The sequence below is a fragment of the Sceloporus occidentalis genome, unplaced genomic scaffold, assembly GCF_023333645.1.
Source record: "Sceloporus occidentalis isolate IW3139 unplaced genomic scaffold, rSceOcc1.0.p SCAF_40, whole genome shotgun sequence".
Classification (NCBI taxonomy): domain Eukaryota; kingdom Metazoa; phylum Chordata; class Lepidosauria; order Squamata; family Phrynosomatidae; genus Sceloporus; species Sceloporus occidentalis.
Window position 1 is genome coordinate 7,286,693 of NW_028317020.1, and position 17,345 is coordinate 7,304,037.

The following is a 17,345-nucleotide window of genomic DNA, read 5'->3' on the forward strand; positions in this document are numbered from 1 at the left end:
TCAAACACTAAAAGAAACACAAGTTCCACAATACTACCCCACCACCAACGGACAAGTTTTCCAGAGACTGAACCTTCGTAAAACCAACGTAGTTTTACCCCGGGTTTGAAAGAACACGCAGAGCTGTATTACGTCTCTAGCGTTTAGTACTCTACATGAGGGACCTTTGACGTCATTCAGAAAGCGCCGTTAGGAACCTTCATCGGCTCGAGTACTTTCGGTTTGTGGCGCGAGTCTCCTACCGGGGAAGTGAGAAACCATGAGTCTCCCTGGTGGATCCCCGCCTCCCAGCTATCTGCTAGTAAGGGGCAACGATGCTATACATATGGGATATGTTTAGGGGGTTAGGGAAGTACTCATTTTGTTTTGCTTGTTAACGTAAAGTAAACATACAGAATGAGTGCAGCTTTACTTTAGAACACCGTATACTGGAAAGCTAAGTGTCTGCCCTGACCGTATTGTATTCTGTGAAAGACACGTTGGCTCGTTGGCTGTACTGGAGAGAGCTCTACAACACATGCAAACTTCTTGCTGCATAATTAAACTTTCTTGGGTGCACAAGCAGTATACTCTGCTCTTGCACATGTAGGCAGTCATAGAGGGTCGTTTGAATTCCAGACCTTTCTTTTTTTTTTTTTTACAAAACGTTCATAACCTGGATATTCTGAACAGGTTTTTAATTTCCATCAACTAAAAGATTAAAGGGGCATTCTTTACCTGTACAAAGAACACGTTTCTTAAAGCAGCGACCCATCTGTGGGAGTGTTTTCTGCGCATGCGTGTGGGGATTTTGTTAGATACACTGGTAATCTCATACCAGCCAGCACTGGAGTTTGTTGGTGGTAAATTTGTTGCACGGTGTGAAACAGGAGATGGATTTGGCTGAATAAATAACCTGCAAGCCAAGAAGGTGACGTGACGGAAATAGAAGGATGATGAGAAATCTATCCTCTGGTTTGTAAGGGGGCAAATGTGACGATTTAAAGGCCTAAATATATGATCCTGTTTCGGTTTTAGAAGTTAGAGCTTATATAGTGTTTTATTTTTTTGCTGAGGTAGGTGTAGAATAGGTATACAATTAACATGAGCATCAACCTCGTATAGGAAACCATTTATACTCTGTTACCTTTCCATCTGAGAATGCTGTGGTACAGAAGCAGTTGACTTTGTGTTATTAACAGCATGGTTTAAGTATTGTTCCGTTTGGTATCTAATGATCCCATTTCTTTTCAGGCCTCGCTTAAAGCAGATTGCGTCAACAAGCCTTTCATCCAGAGGTGTCAAGACCTTTATAGAGTCATTGAGGATTTTCCTGCCAAGGTAGTGGGATAATGCATTTTTCCAAGTTTTAGTTATTTGACATAAAACGTGATCAATGGCTGTGTAGCTAGGCAGTTTTAATCCCAGTAATTATTATTATTATTTATTGTTTTATATAGCGCCATCAAATTCGGTAGCGCTGTAATATATATCAATCCTGATTATGCACATTACTCATGCCAGAATGGGCTTTGTGAAATTATATGCTATGCTGATTACTATATGACACCCAACAGCCATAGATTGCACCATCCACCCACTTCTTACTTGCATGGTAAGGTGTGGGGTAATTAGTGGCAGATGCTGTTTTTGGGCAAAATTACTGTTTAGCATTCTTTGATTTTGTGAGTGTTGCTAGAATCCATCCTCTCCAACTCCTCTCCAACTAGTTCTTTCACAAATGAAAATGGTTCTAAAAGGCACATACTCAATCACTCTTAAATATAAGGAATCCTAATAGGTGGGCATCCTGGGTGACTGCCTAACTTTCTTGGCCCTGGTGTGATCTGTGTGGACAAACCAATCCTGTATAAGAAACACTACATAGAAATCTCTGCAAAGAAACCCTTCAAAAGTGACATAGAAAGTATCCTTTAACATGAATTTTTTTTTATAACAGATATCCTATCTTAGATGCGTGATATTGTATGTCTTCTGATCTGTCATTTTTGTTTGTGTAAACTTATTGATCCAAGGAAAATCCGATTGCCTCTTGGAGTCGAGAATAATTTTTTTCCTCTGATGGCAGAATTCTAAGTAGCTTAATTAGGGTTTTTTTTGCCTTTTGGATCAAGAAAAGGAAGGTTAGGTAGAAGCGTTGAACTTGATGGACTTACGTCTTTTTTCAACCTTATGAACTATGTAAGAACTTGTTAGAGGGGAGGTGAGGAATGTGGTGCATAAATATGACATTGTGATTGAATCTGTTATTAGGAGCTGCATGCAATCTTCCCATGGCTGGTAGAGACAATTTTTGGTAGCCTGGATGGCAGCATTATTGGATGGAACTTGCGTTGTTTGTATGAGAGTATAACTCCCCTTGAATTTCGCACAGTGTTAGAATTTCTGGACCCAAGGTAAGTATGCTTGTGTGACATTGTTGTGGCAAAACCCATTTATATACTGCTTCTATATTGTTGTTATTGTTGTCTTGCTCATAGTGGCATAATGATGAAACTGGTGTACAAGCTACAGGCAGAAGAATACAGATATGATTTTCCTGTTTCATACCTTCCAGTAAGTGAGCCTCTGTCTCGTACATTGTAAAACCAGACACACAGGTAGGATCTGGTACTTTATCATGTTTATTATTATTATTTTTTATTTTACCAGGGACCAGTCCGCTCATCTATACAGGAGAGAGTGCTGCCAGAATGTCCTTTATACCATAATAAGATTCAGTTCTCCTCCTCAGGTGGTGTTGGAATTAATCTTGCTTTGAGTATCCTTTGCAGTGGTATTGAGAAATAACATAATGTGTAAAATATATACAGTTAATTATAGCCAGATTAACAGCTCAAGGAAGATGCTTTCTGTTATTTTTGTACATGAAAGGACCGTAGAAGGATCATGCAGCTCAACCACATCCCTTATCAATGAGAAGAAGAATTATGCACACCCCTAGTACACCATTCACATACACTAGCTGGTATTTTGTGGTCATCGAGCTTGTGGATCATCTTCAATCTAAAGGTTTGGTAGAAAAGAGGATCTGGGTGAATGCCTATTAACACCACTTCCGTCTGCTTTCATGCTTAGACATTTGTCTTCGCTGGGAGATGTAACCCTTTAACCCCTTGATGACAATTGCCGGTCCGGGCACGTCACCGAAAATCGTGACGATTATGACAATTGACGTGCCAGGACCGGCACGTCTTTAAACGGGTGAAAAAATCGATCCATGATCGATTTTTTTCACTCAAACGGTGTTGCTCTAATGCCTCGACATCGAGGCATTGAGCAACACCAAAAAAAACATTCCCGGCCCCCCCCGATCGCTCCTAGGAGCAAATAAAAAAACATGTTTGAAAGACTGCACGTCTTTCAAACATGGCGGCGCCCGCCGCCGAAAAACGGGTTTAGGAAGCGATCGCGAGTCGCTTCCTTTGCTTAGCTGGTGTTGCTAAGATGCCTCAGTATCGAGGCATCTTTGCAACACCTGTTTAGCAAAGGAAGCGACTCGCGATCGCTTCCTAAATGCTCAACATACCTTCCCGGTGCCGGCGTCTTCGAAACACATGCGGTGTTTCAAGATGGCGGCGCCCATCAAGCCGGGGGCGGAGCCTGCTGTCATCATCGGGGGGGGGGTGTTGCTGGATGTCATGGACATCCAGTGAATAACACCCCTAGTGGTCAGATCACTCATAAGAGTGATCATGATCTGATAAATCAAAGGCAATGTTTTCTAAACATTGCCTTTGATCAGTATTGGATCTGCCTCCCTCCTTCACTTGCTTCTAGTGAGGGAGAGAGACAGATCAGTGTGTTTTTAGGTATTCTCAATAATATATATTATTATTGATCCAAAGGCTCTTATAAGAGCCACCCATTTAATATTAACCCCTTCATTGCCATTGATCACTGCATAAACAGTGATCTTGCATAGTGGCAATTGTTTTTGGGGTTCTTTTTTTTTACATTTTTTTTTACTTTTTATTTATTTTTGTACTTTTTTTTAGGGTTTTTTTAATTTTTTTTATTAGAGCCATTAACCCTTTCCTTCCCTACTATTTTTGCTGCAATTGTTGCCATGCAGCGGTATACGGCTGAGGAGGCATGTTCCAAATTTGGCCCTTTTGCCCCCAAACAATCTGACAAACCCATGCATGTGGGGTATCAATGTACTCAGGAGATGTTGCTGAACACATATCGTGTTGTGTGACAGTGACATATACCAGGAGCTGTAATTTTACACCTGAAGTACAAAGTATGTTTAAAAAACAGCAAAAACAATTACTATCACAAACTTTGACAAGGGTTGGTGGTAGGATTAGTGCATGGAAAGGGTTAAACTATCAGCATCTAAAATACCCTGGGGTGTCTAGTTTTCAAAAATATATGGTTTGGTGGGGTAAATTTAATTTGCTGGCTTCAAAGATGCCCCAAATACCACATGGAGACAGAATTACCAGATTCAGAGAAAAATGGTTTTGAAATAGCAAAACGCTACTTGTACTTATTGCCCCATAACGTGTAGAAGAAAGCAAAAAAACATAAAAACATTGGGTATTTCTAAACTCGGGACAAATAGTAGAATCTATTTAGCAGGTTTTTTCAGTAGTTTTTTATGATGAATAAAAGATTTTTCAAATAAAAGTGAGAAATTTTTTTTTTTTTTCAATTTTTCGTCATATTTTATTATTTTTATTATAGAAAATTACATCATATATAAAAAATTATGGTGTCTGAAGAAAGCCCTTCTTGTCCTGAAAAAAACTATATATAACTTGTGTGGGTTTAGTAAATGGGTTAAGAGAAAATTACAGCTAAACACAAACACCGCAGAAACGATAAAACAGCCATTGTCACGAAGGGTACAAAAAATAGAATCAGCCTTTGTCACGAAGGGGTTAATCATTATACATTCAGCTGTATGCTTCTGTTAGTAACTTCTTGTAAGGGGTGCTTCTGTTTTTCTCACTGCTGAATGTAAAATTTCCAGTATTGTACCTTAATTGTATGTGTTCAGATCCATTTGAATATTTCATGTTCAACTTTGCCATATGCCTCGTCACCCCAAAGGTAAGTTAAAAAAAAAAAAAAGGAAAATCAATGAAAAGTAATGAAAATGCATTTTCATATCTTACCAGTATTTATAACAATTGATGACATTGTGTAAAAACGTATGAGTCATTTAAGGGGACATTTATATAAAAAAAAACCAGACTTTAGCGCTAGATTGCTAGGAAAAGTTATGTGTCTATTCATTCTCCTATCATCCTGAGTACTGTTCTCCAGTAACAAGCTTGACATTACCCTCAGCTTTTTGGACAGCTACCAATCTGCCTGAAAAGCCATTTATTTTTTTCTATTGCCAATTGATATCTTTTTTTCTTCTATAAATGTACAGAAGACCCCAGATTCGTATCTTAAGACTAGTTGCATCTCTTCGTTGTCCTTTTGCCTTGCCTAGTGTTGAGAAAGACTATGCATTGCTACTTGGAACCTATGCTTTGCTTACACTAGCATTTTGGCTTTTCCAACCAGCATCCATGCGTATAGACCCTGTTTTTATATTGAAATATACAAAAACGTCAGTGCTTCTGACTGAACTGGTGACAAAGCAAAGTGGTGGCCCTGTCAATACATTCATAACAATGGTGTTTATAGAAGCCTTGCTCAGAATACAGACACTTATGGATAATTATTTGTATATAGGATATATTCACAAATTTTAAATGAAAACTGAATTTTTTTTGGCATATTTCATATATGAATAGGATACAGAATAATGTGTTCCATGTAGGAGCGGGAAATCTTACATACAGTTTTGTATTGGGCATCCTTAGTTCCTGCTCTTCCCCATATCAATAGCATGCTGTAAATCCAGTGTTTGCTACAGTTCAGAATTACCCTTCAAAGCTGGACTTTTCCATTGCGCTACTTGTTGTAAATAAAACCACGTTGAATGCAATTTACGTTGCATTCTGTGTTGTGTCTGACATCATCAACGGTGTTTCGATTTCCAGAAGGCTTTTCTGGGTTAATAAAACCAATTCCAAAATATTTTATGCATTTTTAAGGGTCTCTTTAGCAGAAAAAGCTTCCTATGTTATGTGGCCTTTTTAGAAATTGAGTAATAGGATAACTGTAGACGGGTAGTGCTGCTTTATTAACACCCCATACTGTTACCGTACAGCAAAGCATATAATAGTATCCACAAATGTGTCATATACAGAACACGCAAGGACATCACTTCAGCACCTCGGACAGCGCCTACTTCATCTTAGTAGACAAGTACTTGAAGTGGTTCCTGCCTATTGAGGGGAATGTCCCACCTCCCAACTTTTCCAACCCAGGAGGAGCTGTGCCTTCCCCTGCACCTAGGTAACTAAGCCCGCTGTGTCTGTTAGTCCTGCTGTTCATATTTACTTCTAAATTGCTTGAGATTTTCTTCTGCTAATGCCAAGCAAGAAGATTCACTGACAGTTTATATCATGTTGTCTTAAAGATCTCCATCAATTCCATTCACTTCTTATGGTACCAACCCCAGCCTCCTGAAGAGACAAATTTGTCATCAACATCTGGTGAACGCTGACCCTGCAACACAGGAAATATGGAGATCGGAAACGTTACTGCAGGTGAATCTTTGAGCAGAGTTTGGCTGTTAACGATCAGTCGTGACTAAAGGGCTTTTTTCTTTCTAGACCCTACCCTTACAGTCAGTACAGTTACAGGAAACTATGATATAAACACAATAAAGAAACTAAAAAATGAGCGCAAGTAAGCTTTATATTTAAAAATATATACTGTATCTGAATTTTCAGTTAAAGTAATACCTCGTCTCTAGTATTTACTCCTCATTATACCTAATAACATACTAGACTATGGATAATATTATAGGTAAAAGATAACTTTTAACTCAAGGTTTGGGATTCCTTTAAAAATTAGCAGACGCAGAGAAGGACAGGTAATTGTGGTGTAAGATGGTACTGCAGAGCAGACCTACCTATAAAGATAAAAGTAAGGCTTAGCAGGCTCAGAGTTAGAATCTAAAATGAACACAAACTATCTAATTGCATTTGTTTCCTCCAGGTCTTTGTGGAGATGTGGCTTCACCATTACTCTATGGAAATGTATCACAAGTTGCAGTCTCCACATGCCAAGGTAATAACCACAGTAAAGGCCTTACTTGCCTCAGTTAAGGTCAGTATTCCACAATAAGAAAGAGTGTGCAAAAATGTCATCATCACCGGGCCAAAATTCCTCTACAGCGATATAAAAGACTCATTGCCAGTTATTGCAAACATTTGATTGCAGTTGTTGCCAAGGGTGCCACAACCAGGTAATAGGATTAGGGAGGCAATTGCTTTTTCACATGGGTGATATACTCTTTACTTAACACGATCACTTAAAACATAGGTTTTGTGTTTACTCAAATTTTTGTGTTATAATAGCTGCTTCACAGCCTTAGTAAATACTATTAAGTCCTATAAAACAGACCCAACATGACCAAGGACGTCGCAGCTTTCACACTGGCGGGAACGTTTGTTCAGATCAGGGTTTGTATCATTCAAAAAGCCTGGGATCTCCTCTGTCAGCAATGTTTCTCTCTCTCTCTTCAAATAGTATTAAATTAAAATAAAAAGAACCCCTTATTTGCCCCCAATCCAAAATTAAAAATCCAGTAAGAATATTATAGTATGTAAGGGAGCATTTTCCTCTGTCATAAAATGAATAACCTATCGGTCCTAGAAAAAAACAATATATAATCTGTGTGGGTATACTAGACATGGAAAAGAACAAGGATATGTTAAAAATAGCAAAAAAAAAAAAGCTTTGGTCACTTAGGGTGTAGAACCCCTGTTCACAAGGAACATGCACTGTTTTAATACAATTTTATATATATATATATATATATATATATATATATATATATATATATAATTATATTTGTTTGTTGATGGAAAATATTAATAGGTACTTTTCTAAATACAGTTGTGATCAAAAGTTTGCATACCCTTGATGAATTGGTAATTTATGTACCGTTTTAAAGAAAAATTAGTGAGCAGGCAAAACACGTTTATTTCTTATGGAATTCATATTCAACTGTAGTTTATGATAGAATGGCACAATCATAAAACAAAACATGGCAACAAAGACAAAAATGAACTGACCCCTTTAGCATCAATGACAGCGTGTAGTCACGGCAAAATGCCTCCAGGTCATGCAACGTCTTAGGTTGTCTTGCATGAAGCACACGTCTGAGATCTCCCCAGAGTGCCTCAATGATATTAAGGTCAGGAGACTGTGATGGCCACTCCAGAACCTTCACCTTTTTCTGCTGTAACCACTGGAGGGTCAACTTGGCCTTGTACAATAGAATGCAAATTGTCTGCCAGTATTTTCTGATAACATGCTGCACACATCTTGCCATCAATTTTCACAAGATTCCCTGTGCCTTTAGAGCTCCCGCATTCCCAAAACATCAGTGAGCCACCACCATGCTTCACAGTGCGGATGGTTTTCTTTTCACTATAGGCCTTGTTGACCCCTCTCCAAACATAGCACTTATAGTTGTGACCAGAAGACTTTATTTTGGTCTCCTCACTCCAAATTACAGTGTGCCAGAAGCTGTGAGGTGCGTCAAGGTGTTGTCGGGAATATTGTTACCAGGCTTTTTTGTGGTGTTGGTGCAGTAAAGGCTTCTTTCTGGTGTTGGTGCAGTAAAGGCTTCTTTCTGGTGTTGGTGCAGTAAAGGCTTCTTTCTGGTGTGTGTGTCACCTTGTGTATCTGAAACAAGGCTAAACGTTTAGGGAGGGTATGTAAACTTTTGATCAGGGCTATTTGGGTGATATGGGGGCCTAACAACTATGTGATAATAAATGGCTTCATATGATCACTAGCCTTATGAGTCGTATTTTTAAAATCAGTGCCAACATTTCACAATTTCTGCCAGAGTATGCAAACATTTGAGCACAACTGTAGAGGACTCTGACTTAGTGTCAAAAAAAACCAACAAATCTGTTGTTTCTTTCTTTCCTCCATGGATAGGTCTGGTAACAACCAAATCTTCTAAGATTTTTTTTTTCTGCTAAGATGCTATCAGCATCTCTTTGTGGTGTGTCTCCTGTATTTAAATGTTGCTAAGCAGTAGGTTTTTACCGTGACTTTGTGACCATTTATAGCTATTTATGAACATTTAGGCATGTAGTAGAAGAAGAATGTACTATTTTAAACAATCAATTAACAGCTGCCTTTTCTGTACACCTTTATTGTATCTTTTATGATTGGAGAACACTGTGTTAAACTAGGCAAATGTTCTGAGCCTCCAGAAATATAGGACATCAGGAAAGGAAATAGGAACAGAGGGACAACTTATATAATGCTATATTTATAAAAAGTGTTAAATTAAACACGGTGGGTTAGAAAACCCATTTTAATTATTACATCTACCCAGTGGCTTATTTATGATTTCTTCATTTAAATTGGTTAGACATATAGAGGTAGGTATTCCCTTGTACTCATATTTGATGTTGTGTATCTAGGATTGATGTCCATTTTATATTTCTGGTGATGCATAATGGATTCTAGAATATACGATTTACAAATTACAGTAAAAAATACTATTAGAAATATATTCATGAGAAAATTAGTCATTGCTTTCAGATGGCAAAATAGATTGACATGTGCTCCTGAATATTGTAAAAATGTTTAGTAGTCTTAGGGGAATCTATTGTCCTTATCTTGGCCTGGATTGGAAGTTATAGAGTGGATATCTGAGAGAGGCACTGCTTTTGTATTCTTTTAGATTCTGTGTCATGGTGTCTGTATTTACTTTGCTTACTGACTTGTCAGTTCTCTCACTCCATATCTTTGTTTGTTTTTTTTGTTTCGTCCCTCTGTCCAACCTGTTGGGTCCTGTGTGTCTCAGCTGGAAGCTCTTCACAGCCGACTCAGTTTGTCCAGTTATCAGCACATTTATCCTGTACTGCCTGGCAACTTCCGTTCATACCAAGTACTTCCAGCACTGTGGGACACACTTGTGTGTTTTAAAATTATTTCTGAATTTAAAGTGTTGTGGCTTCTTCTGTCCTCTTACCTCATCTTAGCTACCTCTGTACATTGTAATGAATGTGCTGGCATGTCAGAGCCACGAGGCTGCTGTAATATAACACTTTTACTGCTTTTTGTATTTGCTTTGGATATGCTTGTGGTGTTCATGCTGTAGCTCTAACTCGTAGAAGTGCATAATGCCCTCCTGGTGACTTGGGTGCATCACATGATCTCGGGTGCATCACATGACTGCTGGCTGTGTGATTGGCTAAGCCCCTGGAAGAGACTTTATATCGCTCTGGCTGGAAAGACTTCCAATATATCAGATAACAGGAAAAGGTGCATTCACCCTCCTTAAAGCTTTACAAATTTGATAGAAGCTAAATTGTAATTTGTATTTTAGCTTTTAATATTTATGTTATCATAGACTCCTAGATATATTTTGCATATTTTTTCATTGCCTTGCATGGAGAGTTCCCCAGAACTTCCTACCGAAGAGCTTGAAGACTTTATGCCCTTAAAAACACAAACAAACCCATGTATGTGGGTTTTTATTGTACTTTGGGGAAGTTTTTGAACATTACTTTTTTTTTTTTTTTTTTTACCAATTAAAAATTTTTACTGATGGCACCTTACCGGTAGCAGAAATCCTAAGTAAAATTACATACATTTTTTCCCCTTTAAAACAACAAAATATTTGTGTAAACAAGTGAGAGACAAATCAGTGTCAAAGAAAGACATGGCAAAACCACTAAAAATGTGTAAAGCAGTCTTGACCCTTAAGGGGGGTAAACACCTGGAAGGTCCTACAGGCTGTGGTAAAATATGCTAGTAATTGTATAGGTTTCTGTGTTTCTGTCCTTGTTTTTATTCTTGTATTTTGTTTATCTAAAGTTTTCCACACACACACACACACATTATCTTTCTCTCTATATCTATATTTGACCCTCCTTTGGAATGTCCAATATAACTTAGTGGTACCAGTGATTGTTCTTGGAGTGGTGGGGTCAACTGTTTGGTTCAGGTGCGGTAGCCAGAATGCTTGTTTTGTCTACCTTTTATGAAATTGTATTTATGATTTTGTTCGTAAAGCCTTCTTGAACTTGCTGTGAAAGGGTGAATGCTATCTTTTATCCACATAATGATTTTCAGGCACCTGCTTTGGTCTTTTTTGCTTTACAAGCTTTCATCTACTGAGGCTTTCTTGTTTACGCTCTGTGCTGCAGTGTACCCTGAGCTTGCAGGTTCCTACTTTTAAGATGTCGGCAAACATCCATAACTCTGTCCCCTTTTTATCTCCAATGACAGGAATCATTTCAGCCCACAGAAGAGCATGTTCTGGTGGTGAGGCTTTTTGTGAAACATCTGCATACGTTCACCAATAGTCTGAGGCCAGAGCAGGCATCTCCTTCCACCCACTCTCACACAGCCAGTCCCTTGGAGGAGCTGAAAAGGTGAATACATAAAGTTACCGCTAGCATCCTTAATCATATTTGCTCAATTATAAGACGAGGTTTTTTTCAGAGCAAATGCATCTTATAATCGGGGTCGGCTTATAATCAGACCTCAAATAGGTCTGACTATGAGACGACTAAGATCCAGATCCCCCACAGCTACAGGGGACCTGGATCCTCCTGTCTCCTCCCCCCCGCCCCACTTACCGGTGCTTCTGAGTGCCTGGTGTGTAGCCGGGGCAGCGTGTAGATGTCTACGCGATTCGCGTAGGCAACTTACACTGCAGCCGGAAGGAGGTGTGGCTAGCAGCGGGGGTTGTCTGCATCCAGAATTCCCTGCACCGGTGCGGGGAATTCTGACAGTCGGGGAAGGTCTGCGCGTTGGACGCAGACAACCCCCGCTGCTGGCCACACCTCCTTCCCGCTGCAGCGTAAGTTGTCTACGCGAATCGCGTAGACATCTACACGCTGCCCCGGATGCATGACAGGGGAGTCAGAAGCACCAGTAAGTTGGGGCGGGGGGGAGTGTTAAATGGGAGGCAGAGTGTTCTATGAAATGCCTTTTAACCCCCTGAATTGCCACTCTGCCTCCAGAAATGCCTTTTTAACTCTCTCTACGCCACTCTGCCTCCTGAAATGCCTTAAACCTCCCTATATGCCACTATATGGCATTAAGGGGGTTAAAAGGCATATTATGGGGCAGAGTGACATATAGGGGTATAAGGCATTTCTGGAGGCAGTGGCACATAGGGGGTCAAAAGGCATATCATGGGGCACAGTGGCATATAGGGGGTATAAGGCATTTCTGGGGCAGATGCATAACTGGGGGGGCAGGTTGGAAAATAGAAGGAAATAAAACCAAAATAATAATAATATCTCAATCATAGCTTTTATTAAAAAAAATAGTTTACATGAATTAACATTTACTGGTAAAACTTTTTTCCTATAGGGTCATCTTATATTCAGGCTTTTGCTTTTTTTCCTAAATTAATATTCAGATTTGGGGGGTCGTCTTATAATCAGGGTCGTCTTGTAATCAAGCAAATACGGTATATACCTTTTTAAGTCTTCCCAGGCACTCACGGTGTCTAGTAAGACCGCTAGTCTCAAAACTCCTGTAAAATTTGCTTGTGTCTTTTGCTTCTTGACCTCCTTGTTCTAACTTCATTTATTAGGGTGGTCATGCCTCGATTTGTTCAGCAGAAACTCTACATCTTCTTGCAGCACTGTTTTGGCCATTGGCCACTCGATGCCTCCTTCAGAGCTGTAAGTCTTGCATCCTATAATTGTAGACTGTGCTAGGGCATATAAAATACCTTCAGTCTTACTGAGCTCTTTGCCGTGGAACTATCACATTGTAGCTGTCTTAAAAGAGCTGTATTCCAATACAGGTCCTAGAGATGTGGCTGAGCTATGTGCAGCCTTGGCGGTATATTCCTGAGAGGTATATCCCTGTCAGCAATGAACCACAGAATCGCTGCGTATCTGACAAATGGTGAGTATTCAGTATAAAAAAATTTTAAAAAAAAATGGATGCAATGTATGTTGCTATTTTATGAGAGTGAAATTTTCCATTGTGTGTTTTAGATTTCAAATGGAATAAAATATCTAAAAAATAAAAATTAAAAAAAAACCACTTATGTGCACTAAAAAGGAAAAATATTTTTTTTCCAGATAGGTATCAAAACACTTTTGATATGTGACTAAAAATAAGTGTGGAGCACTCAACTAGATATTGAACCATTTTTAAATGGGCACTTTTATTTTTAGTCACATATGTTCAAAAATGTTTTGATACCCATGTGAAAAAAAAATGATCCCTTTTTTGGTGTAGTTAAATAAAAGTGTGCTTTTTAGTCTTTTGTAATCAATATTTTCTTACTAATCATAAATTTAAAATGATTAACTTTCTCTACTTATCATAATTTTGTTTATTCAAAAAGAGTAGACCGATTGCTCAGTGTATTGGTGGACCTTAACTTTTTCAAGTATCAACGAGGTTGTTAATATTCTCTTTATACTTTATTTTTTTATATATCTTTTTTTAAACTCATATGGTAAAATTAAATTATTTTTTCAATTTTTGGCTTAAAATATGATGAAAATCATGCTACCTTCAGTTTTTGAAAAATCTAAATTCCGAAGAAATTCAACGTTCGAAAAAAAAAATCAAATTAATTTGCAGCCAACTTCATTGCTTACAAATTCCATATATAAAAATCAGATGTAATTTTGTTAATATTTTCTAATTGTTTAATGCTGCAAATAATTGAAACTTGCATTGTCATTGTGATTAAGTAACTATGGGAAATTTCAGAACGCTAGGTGGCTAGGACGTGAGTGAAACATTGCCTACAAAATTTTGACCAGGCAAATGAAGTTAAATAAAAGTGTGTAATAAAAAATATAGTGCAGGGCAGTGTACAAATATTGATTTTATTTTTTCGTTAAGTGTTTAATCTGCTGTCCTGCATGCATTTAGAATTTTGTGCATTACAAGAAATGCATCCTTTTGTACGTTGGCACACATACTGAACTGAATATGAACTGACGTTTTGGGTGAGTTGCAAGTAATGAATGAAGTGTATCTTCATATGTTTCTTTTCCTCTCAACAGGGCACCCTTTGTGCAGGAAAACCTGCTCGTATACACCAAACTCTTCCTTCGTTTCATAAACCGTGCTCTCCGTACTGACCTGGTTAGCCCTAAAAATGCACTGATGCTGTTTAGAGTAGCAAAAGTATTCTCCCAGCCCAAGCTGCCAGAAATGATTCAGAAAGGTAAGCACTGTGTAACCTGGCTGTAACCCAGGTTTTTCCAAGGACTTTGCTCATTTTAACCGTTTTATAACTAAATGCTGAATTAGTAATATAATTTCTATTACTAAAGAAGCAAAGCATCTGAAAATCCATATAAAAACATAACTTTTAATCACAAATACCCCTAAAACAAATGAATAAACTGGTAATTATTGCAATGCATGGATACTGGTAGTGAGAAACACAAAAGGGTTAAAATCCCACTGATGCATATGACACACATTCAGTCATTTAACTAACTTATTGTCAGGCAAAACCACTTATAACTAGTGATTGGTGATGCCAAAAGAATTGGGATTTCTACTCTCTCTAATTTAAGTCGCTTAGGTGGTAGCCCACGGGTTAAAGAAAGTCAAAGTGCACCAGTGTTAGATTAAAAGGAAATTAATACACATAGTTAATTACTGCAGGTAACCACTAGACGATCATTTTCACGCTGAGAACATCTCTGTACTTGTGTGTTCATTAATTTCATTTGCATGTGAGTATGAGTTATTTGTATCCCGTGGAAGAGATGTTTATACTGCTCCTCTCTTGCTATTCAGAAGATAATAATAGTAGTAGAATAGTAGACACCAGTACAGACAAAACTATGACGTTCAGGTTATGCACATTCATTCATGTATATTTACGAGGCATGATGATGTTGGGTACTAAGTTATTTACTTTACGTCCTTTATCTGTAGGGGAGCAGCTGTTCTTGGAACCAGAGCATGTCGGACCTCAACGGCAGCACCGGCTTCTTATGTCTCCAAGTCTTGGTGGCAGTTTTCTCTCCTCGTGGCAACCACCAATTACAGATGCCTCATTCAAGGTGAAGAACCACGTGTACAGCTTGGAGGGGCAAGATTACCAATACGTGCAGATGTTTGGCAGCGATTCACGCAATTTGGTAAGTGTGTGGAGCACGTGATTTGGATGAGTCTTTATCTTTTGGTCCAATACTATTTCCATGACTTTTTTTTTTTTTTTTTTACATTCAATACTGAATACTAAACTACATTCAATACTTCAATAGTCCCTTTTGTGAGATACTGTATGTAGTACAGAACCACACAGGAATCATTGCGAATCTTTAAGCCTGCTAGTTGGCAGCATAACGTAGTTCAGGTGTTTGCTATTAAATGACTCTTATTACACTTGTTCATTCCATCAGGTTCTCCGACTTGCCCAGATGATTGTGCAAGCGAAACAGACTGCCAAATCTATCTCTGACCAGTCGCCGGATGCTGCGGGAAACCAGTCCTTCCTATCCTGGTTTGGGTTGACCGCTTCAGAACTGAACAATTCCTACATTGCAAATGACGTGGATGAAATTGGACATGACAGTGTTAGGAAGACTGATGAGCACTTGGAGAAGGCCCTGGAATATCTCTGTCAGATATTTAGGGTGAGCTCTGGGGGAGATTCACAAAACAATTATAAAACGCAACCCATCTACTTTCTAGCCACAGGAATTGTAAAACAACATATCCTCAGGAGTTTATAACAACCCCTAAGCAATTTGCCAAGGTCCAAGTAAGGTTCACACAAAACGGAATCGGCAATCATTCATTTGGGGGTTGGCATTGATTTATTCTTTTTGTTTTCAGCTTAACTCTACTCAGCTGAGCCAGATGTCAGTGAGCTTTGGGACATCAAGGGATGAAAATGGGAGGAAGCAGCTACCAGATTGTGTAATGAGTGAGGATAGGGTAGTTCTGACTCCTTTGGGCAGGTACCAGGTAAGGAGGAACCCTTATTGTCAAGTTTACATGTGTGCATTATTTCATTATGGTATAACCAACCATTACCTGAGAACCTGAAACTACTCTAGAAACTTGGATTCAATGAATCCAAGCAGAATAAAAAATCCCCCTTCTGCTTCCATTCACTTTTAAATCCTGAATAGGCGATTATCGCAAAATGGAATTTGTTTTAGGTGCTGTTACTGTAACACTATTCTTGTGAACTCTTCTCTTTACAATCTCCTTATTACTCGGGTAACTGCTAATTACACTAACTATTAATGATGCCTGATTTCAGATAATAAATGGACTACGCAAGTTTGACATAGAATACAATGGTGACCCAGAACTGCAGCCAATCCGTAGCTTTGAGAATGCTACAATGGTGCGCCTCCTGTACAGGCTGTCATGCTCACTAAATGAGCGGGTAAGATAATAAGGGAGAAGTCTTTGCTGTTAGTAGGATGTGTATGAACTGTATTATTTATGAACTTCGGAAACTATTTGTTTTGGTGGGCATACTTGTATGGCTGGTGCATGTTGCTGGCATCCCATTGTTGTGAATGTAAGAAAGGTCCACCTTCATAATAGATGAGAACCTTTATCGGGCAATGAAATTCAGTCTTTTTTTTTTTTCTCTCCATTCAGTTTTCAGACAAAATGGGTTCTCTGTGTGCACGTGGGGACTTTCTGGGAAAGTTTTGTCGGTACCATCTAGTCAATAGGCCGCCGAAACGCAGACTGACCCCGATTACATCGCACCGATGCTCTGTGCCGCCAACCCCCAAAATTCGCCTCCGCTTCCTGGCCAACTACCGGATCCTGCTTTACTTGCTTTTGCTGTATATCCTTCGTATGATGCTGTCAATGGGTCCTGTGAGCTATACGTTCTGCCTTCTGATTGGTTACTTGCTGTATGCAACTGCTATGACTGTTATTACAGAAAGTTGGAGGTCACACCAGGACTGATGCAGATGTGTTTTCTTTTTTTTCTGTTTTTTAACATGTCTTTTAATGCGATATAGCTCCTGATTGAAAAAATTAAATAGCTTCATTTTGTTTTCATTTCATCGTGCATTATAGTGTTTTTTTAAATTCTGTGTAAAATGTACTTTTATATGCAAATTATAAGTTATATTGTTCAACTTTGTTTTTGTATTGGTTAATATTATTTTCCTAAGAAAAAAAATTACTTGTATTGAGCATTAATACAAGGCAGACATCTTATTCCCAGCTCCATTTTCCATTTATTACATGGAGTGGATTGTTTGCACCTAAAGAAACTCATCCAGGCAGATACAATTTGCCAG

General features: G+C 38.6%; 1 protein-coding gene across 1 annotated transcript; it reads left to right on the forward strand.

Annotated features, from left to right (window-relative positions):
* Window positions 1-259: 259 nt before the first annotated feature.
* Window positions 260-17,004, forward strand: LOC149290309 (sphingomyelin phosphodiesterase 4-like). Its single transcript, XM_089489481.1, has 19 exons — window positions 260-301; window positions 1,234-1,320; window positions 2,254-2,396; window positions 2,481-2,556; window positions 2,653-2,761; window positions 5,009-5,061; window positions 6,218-6,366; window positions 6,491-6,620; window positions 7,075-7,146; window positions 9,914-9,997; window positions 11,344-11,489; window positions 12,665-12,755; window positions 12,881-12,984; window positions 14,106-14,269; window positions 14,995-15,200; window positions 15,465-15,698; window positions 15,901-16,032; window positions 16,334-16,462; window positions 16,684-17,004. The coding sequence occupies exons 1-19, from the start codon at window positions 260-262 to the stop codon at window positions 17,002-17,004; spliced, it is 2,472 nt and encodes an 823-aa protein (XP_089345607.1).
* Window positions 17,005-17,345: the final 341 nt, after the last annotated feature.

Coding starts and splice junctions, on each gene's coding strand:
- LOC149290309 (XM_089489481.1), top strand. CDS start 260: ATGAGTCTCCCTGGTGGATCCCCGCCTCCCAGCTATCTGCTA. Junction 5,062..6,217: donor TATGCCTCGTCACCCCAAAG/GTAAGTTAAAAA, acceptor TGTCATATACAG/AACACGCAAGGACATCACTT. Junction 7,147..9,913: donor TGCAGTCTCCACATGCCAAG/GTAATAACCACA, acceptor TGTGTGTCTCAG/CTGGAAGCTCTTCACAGCCG.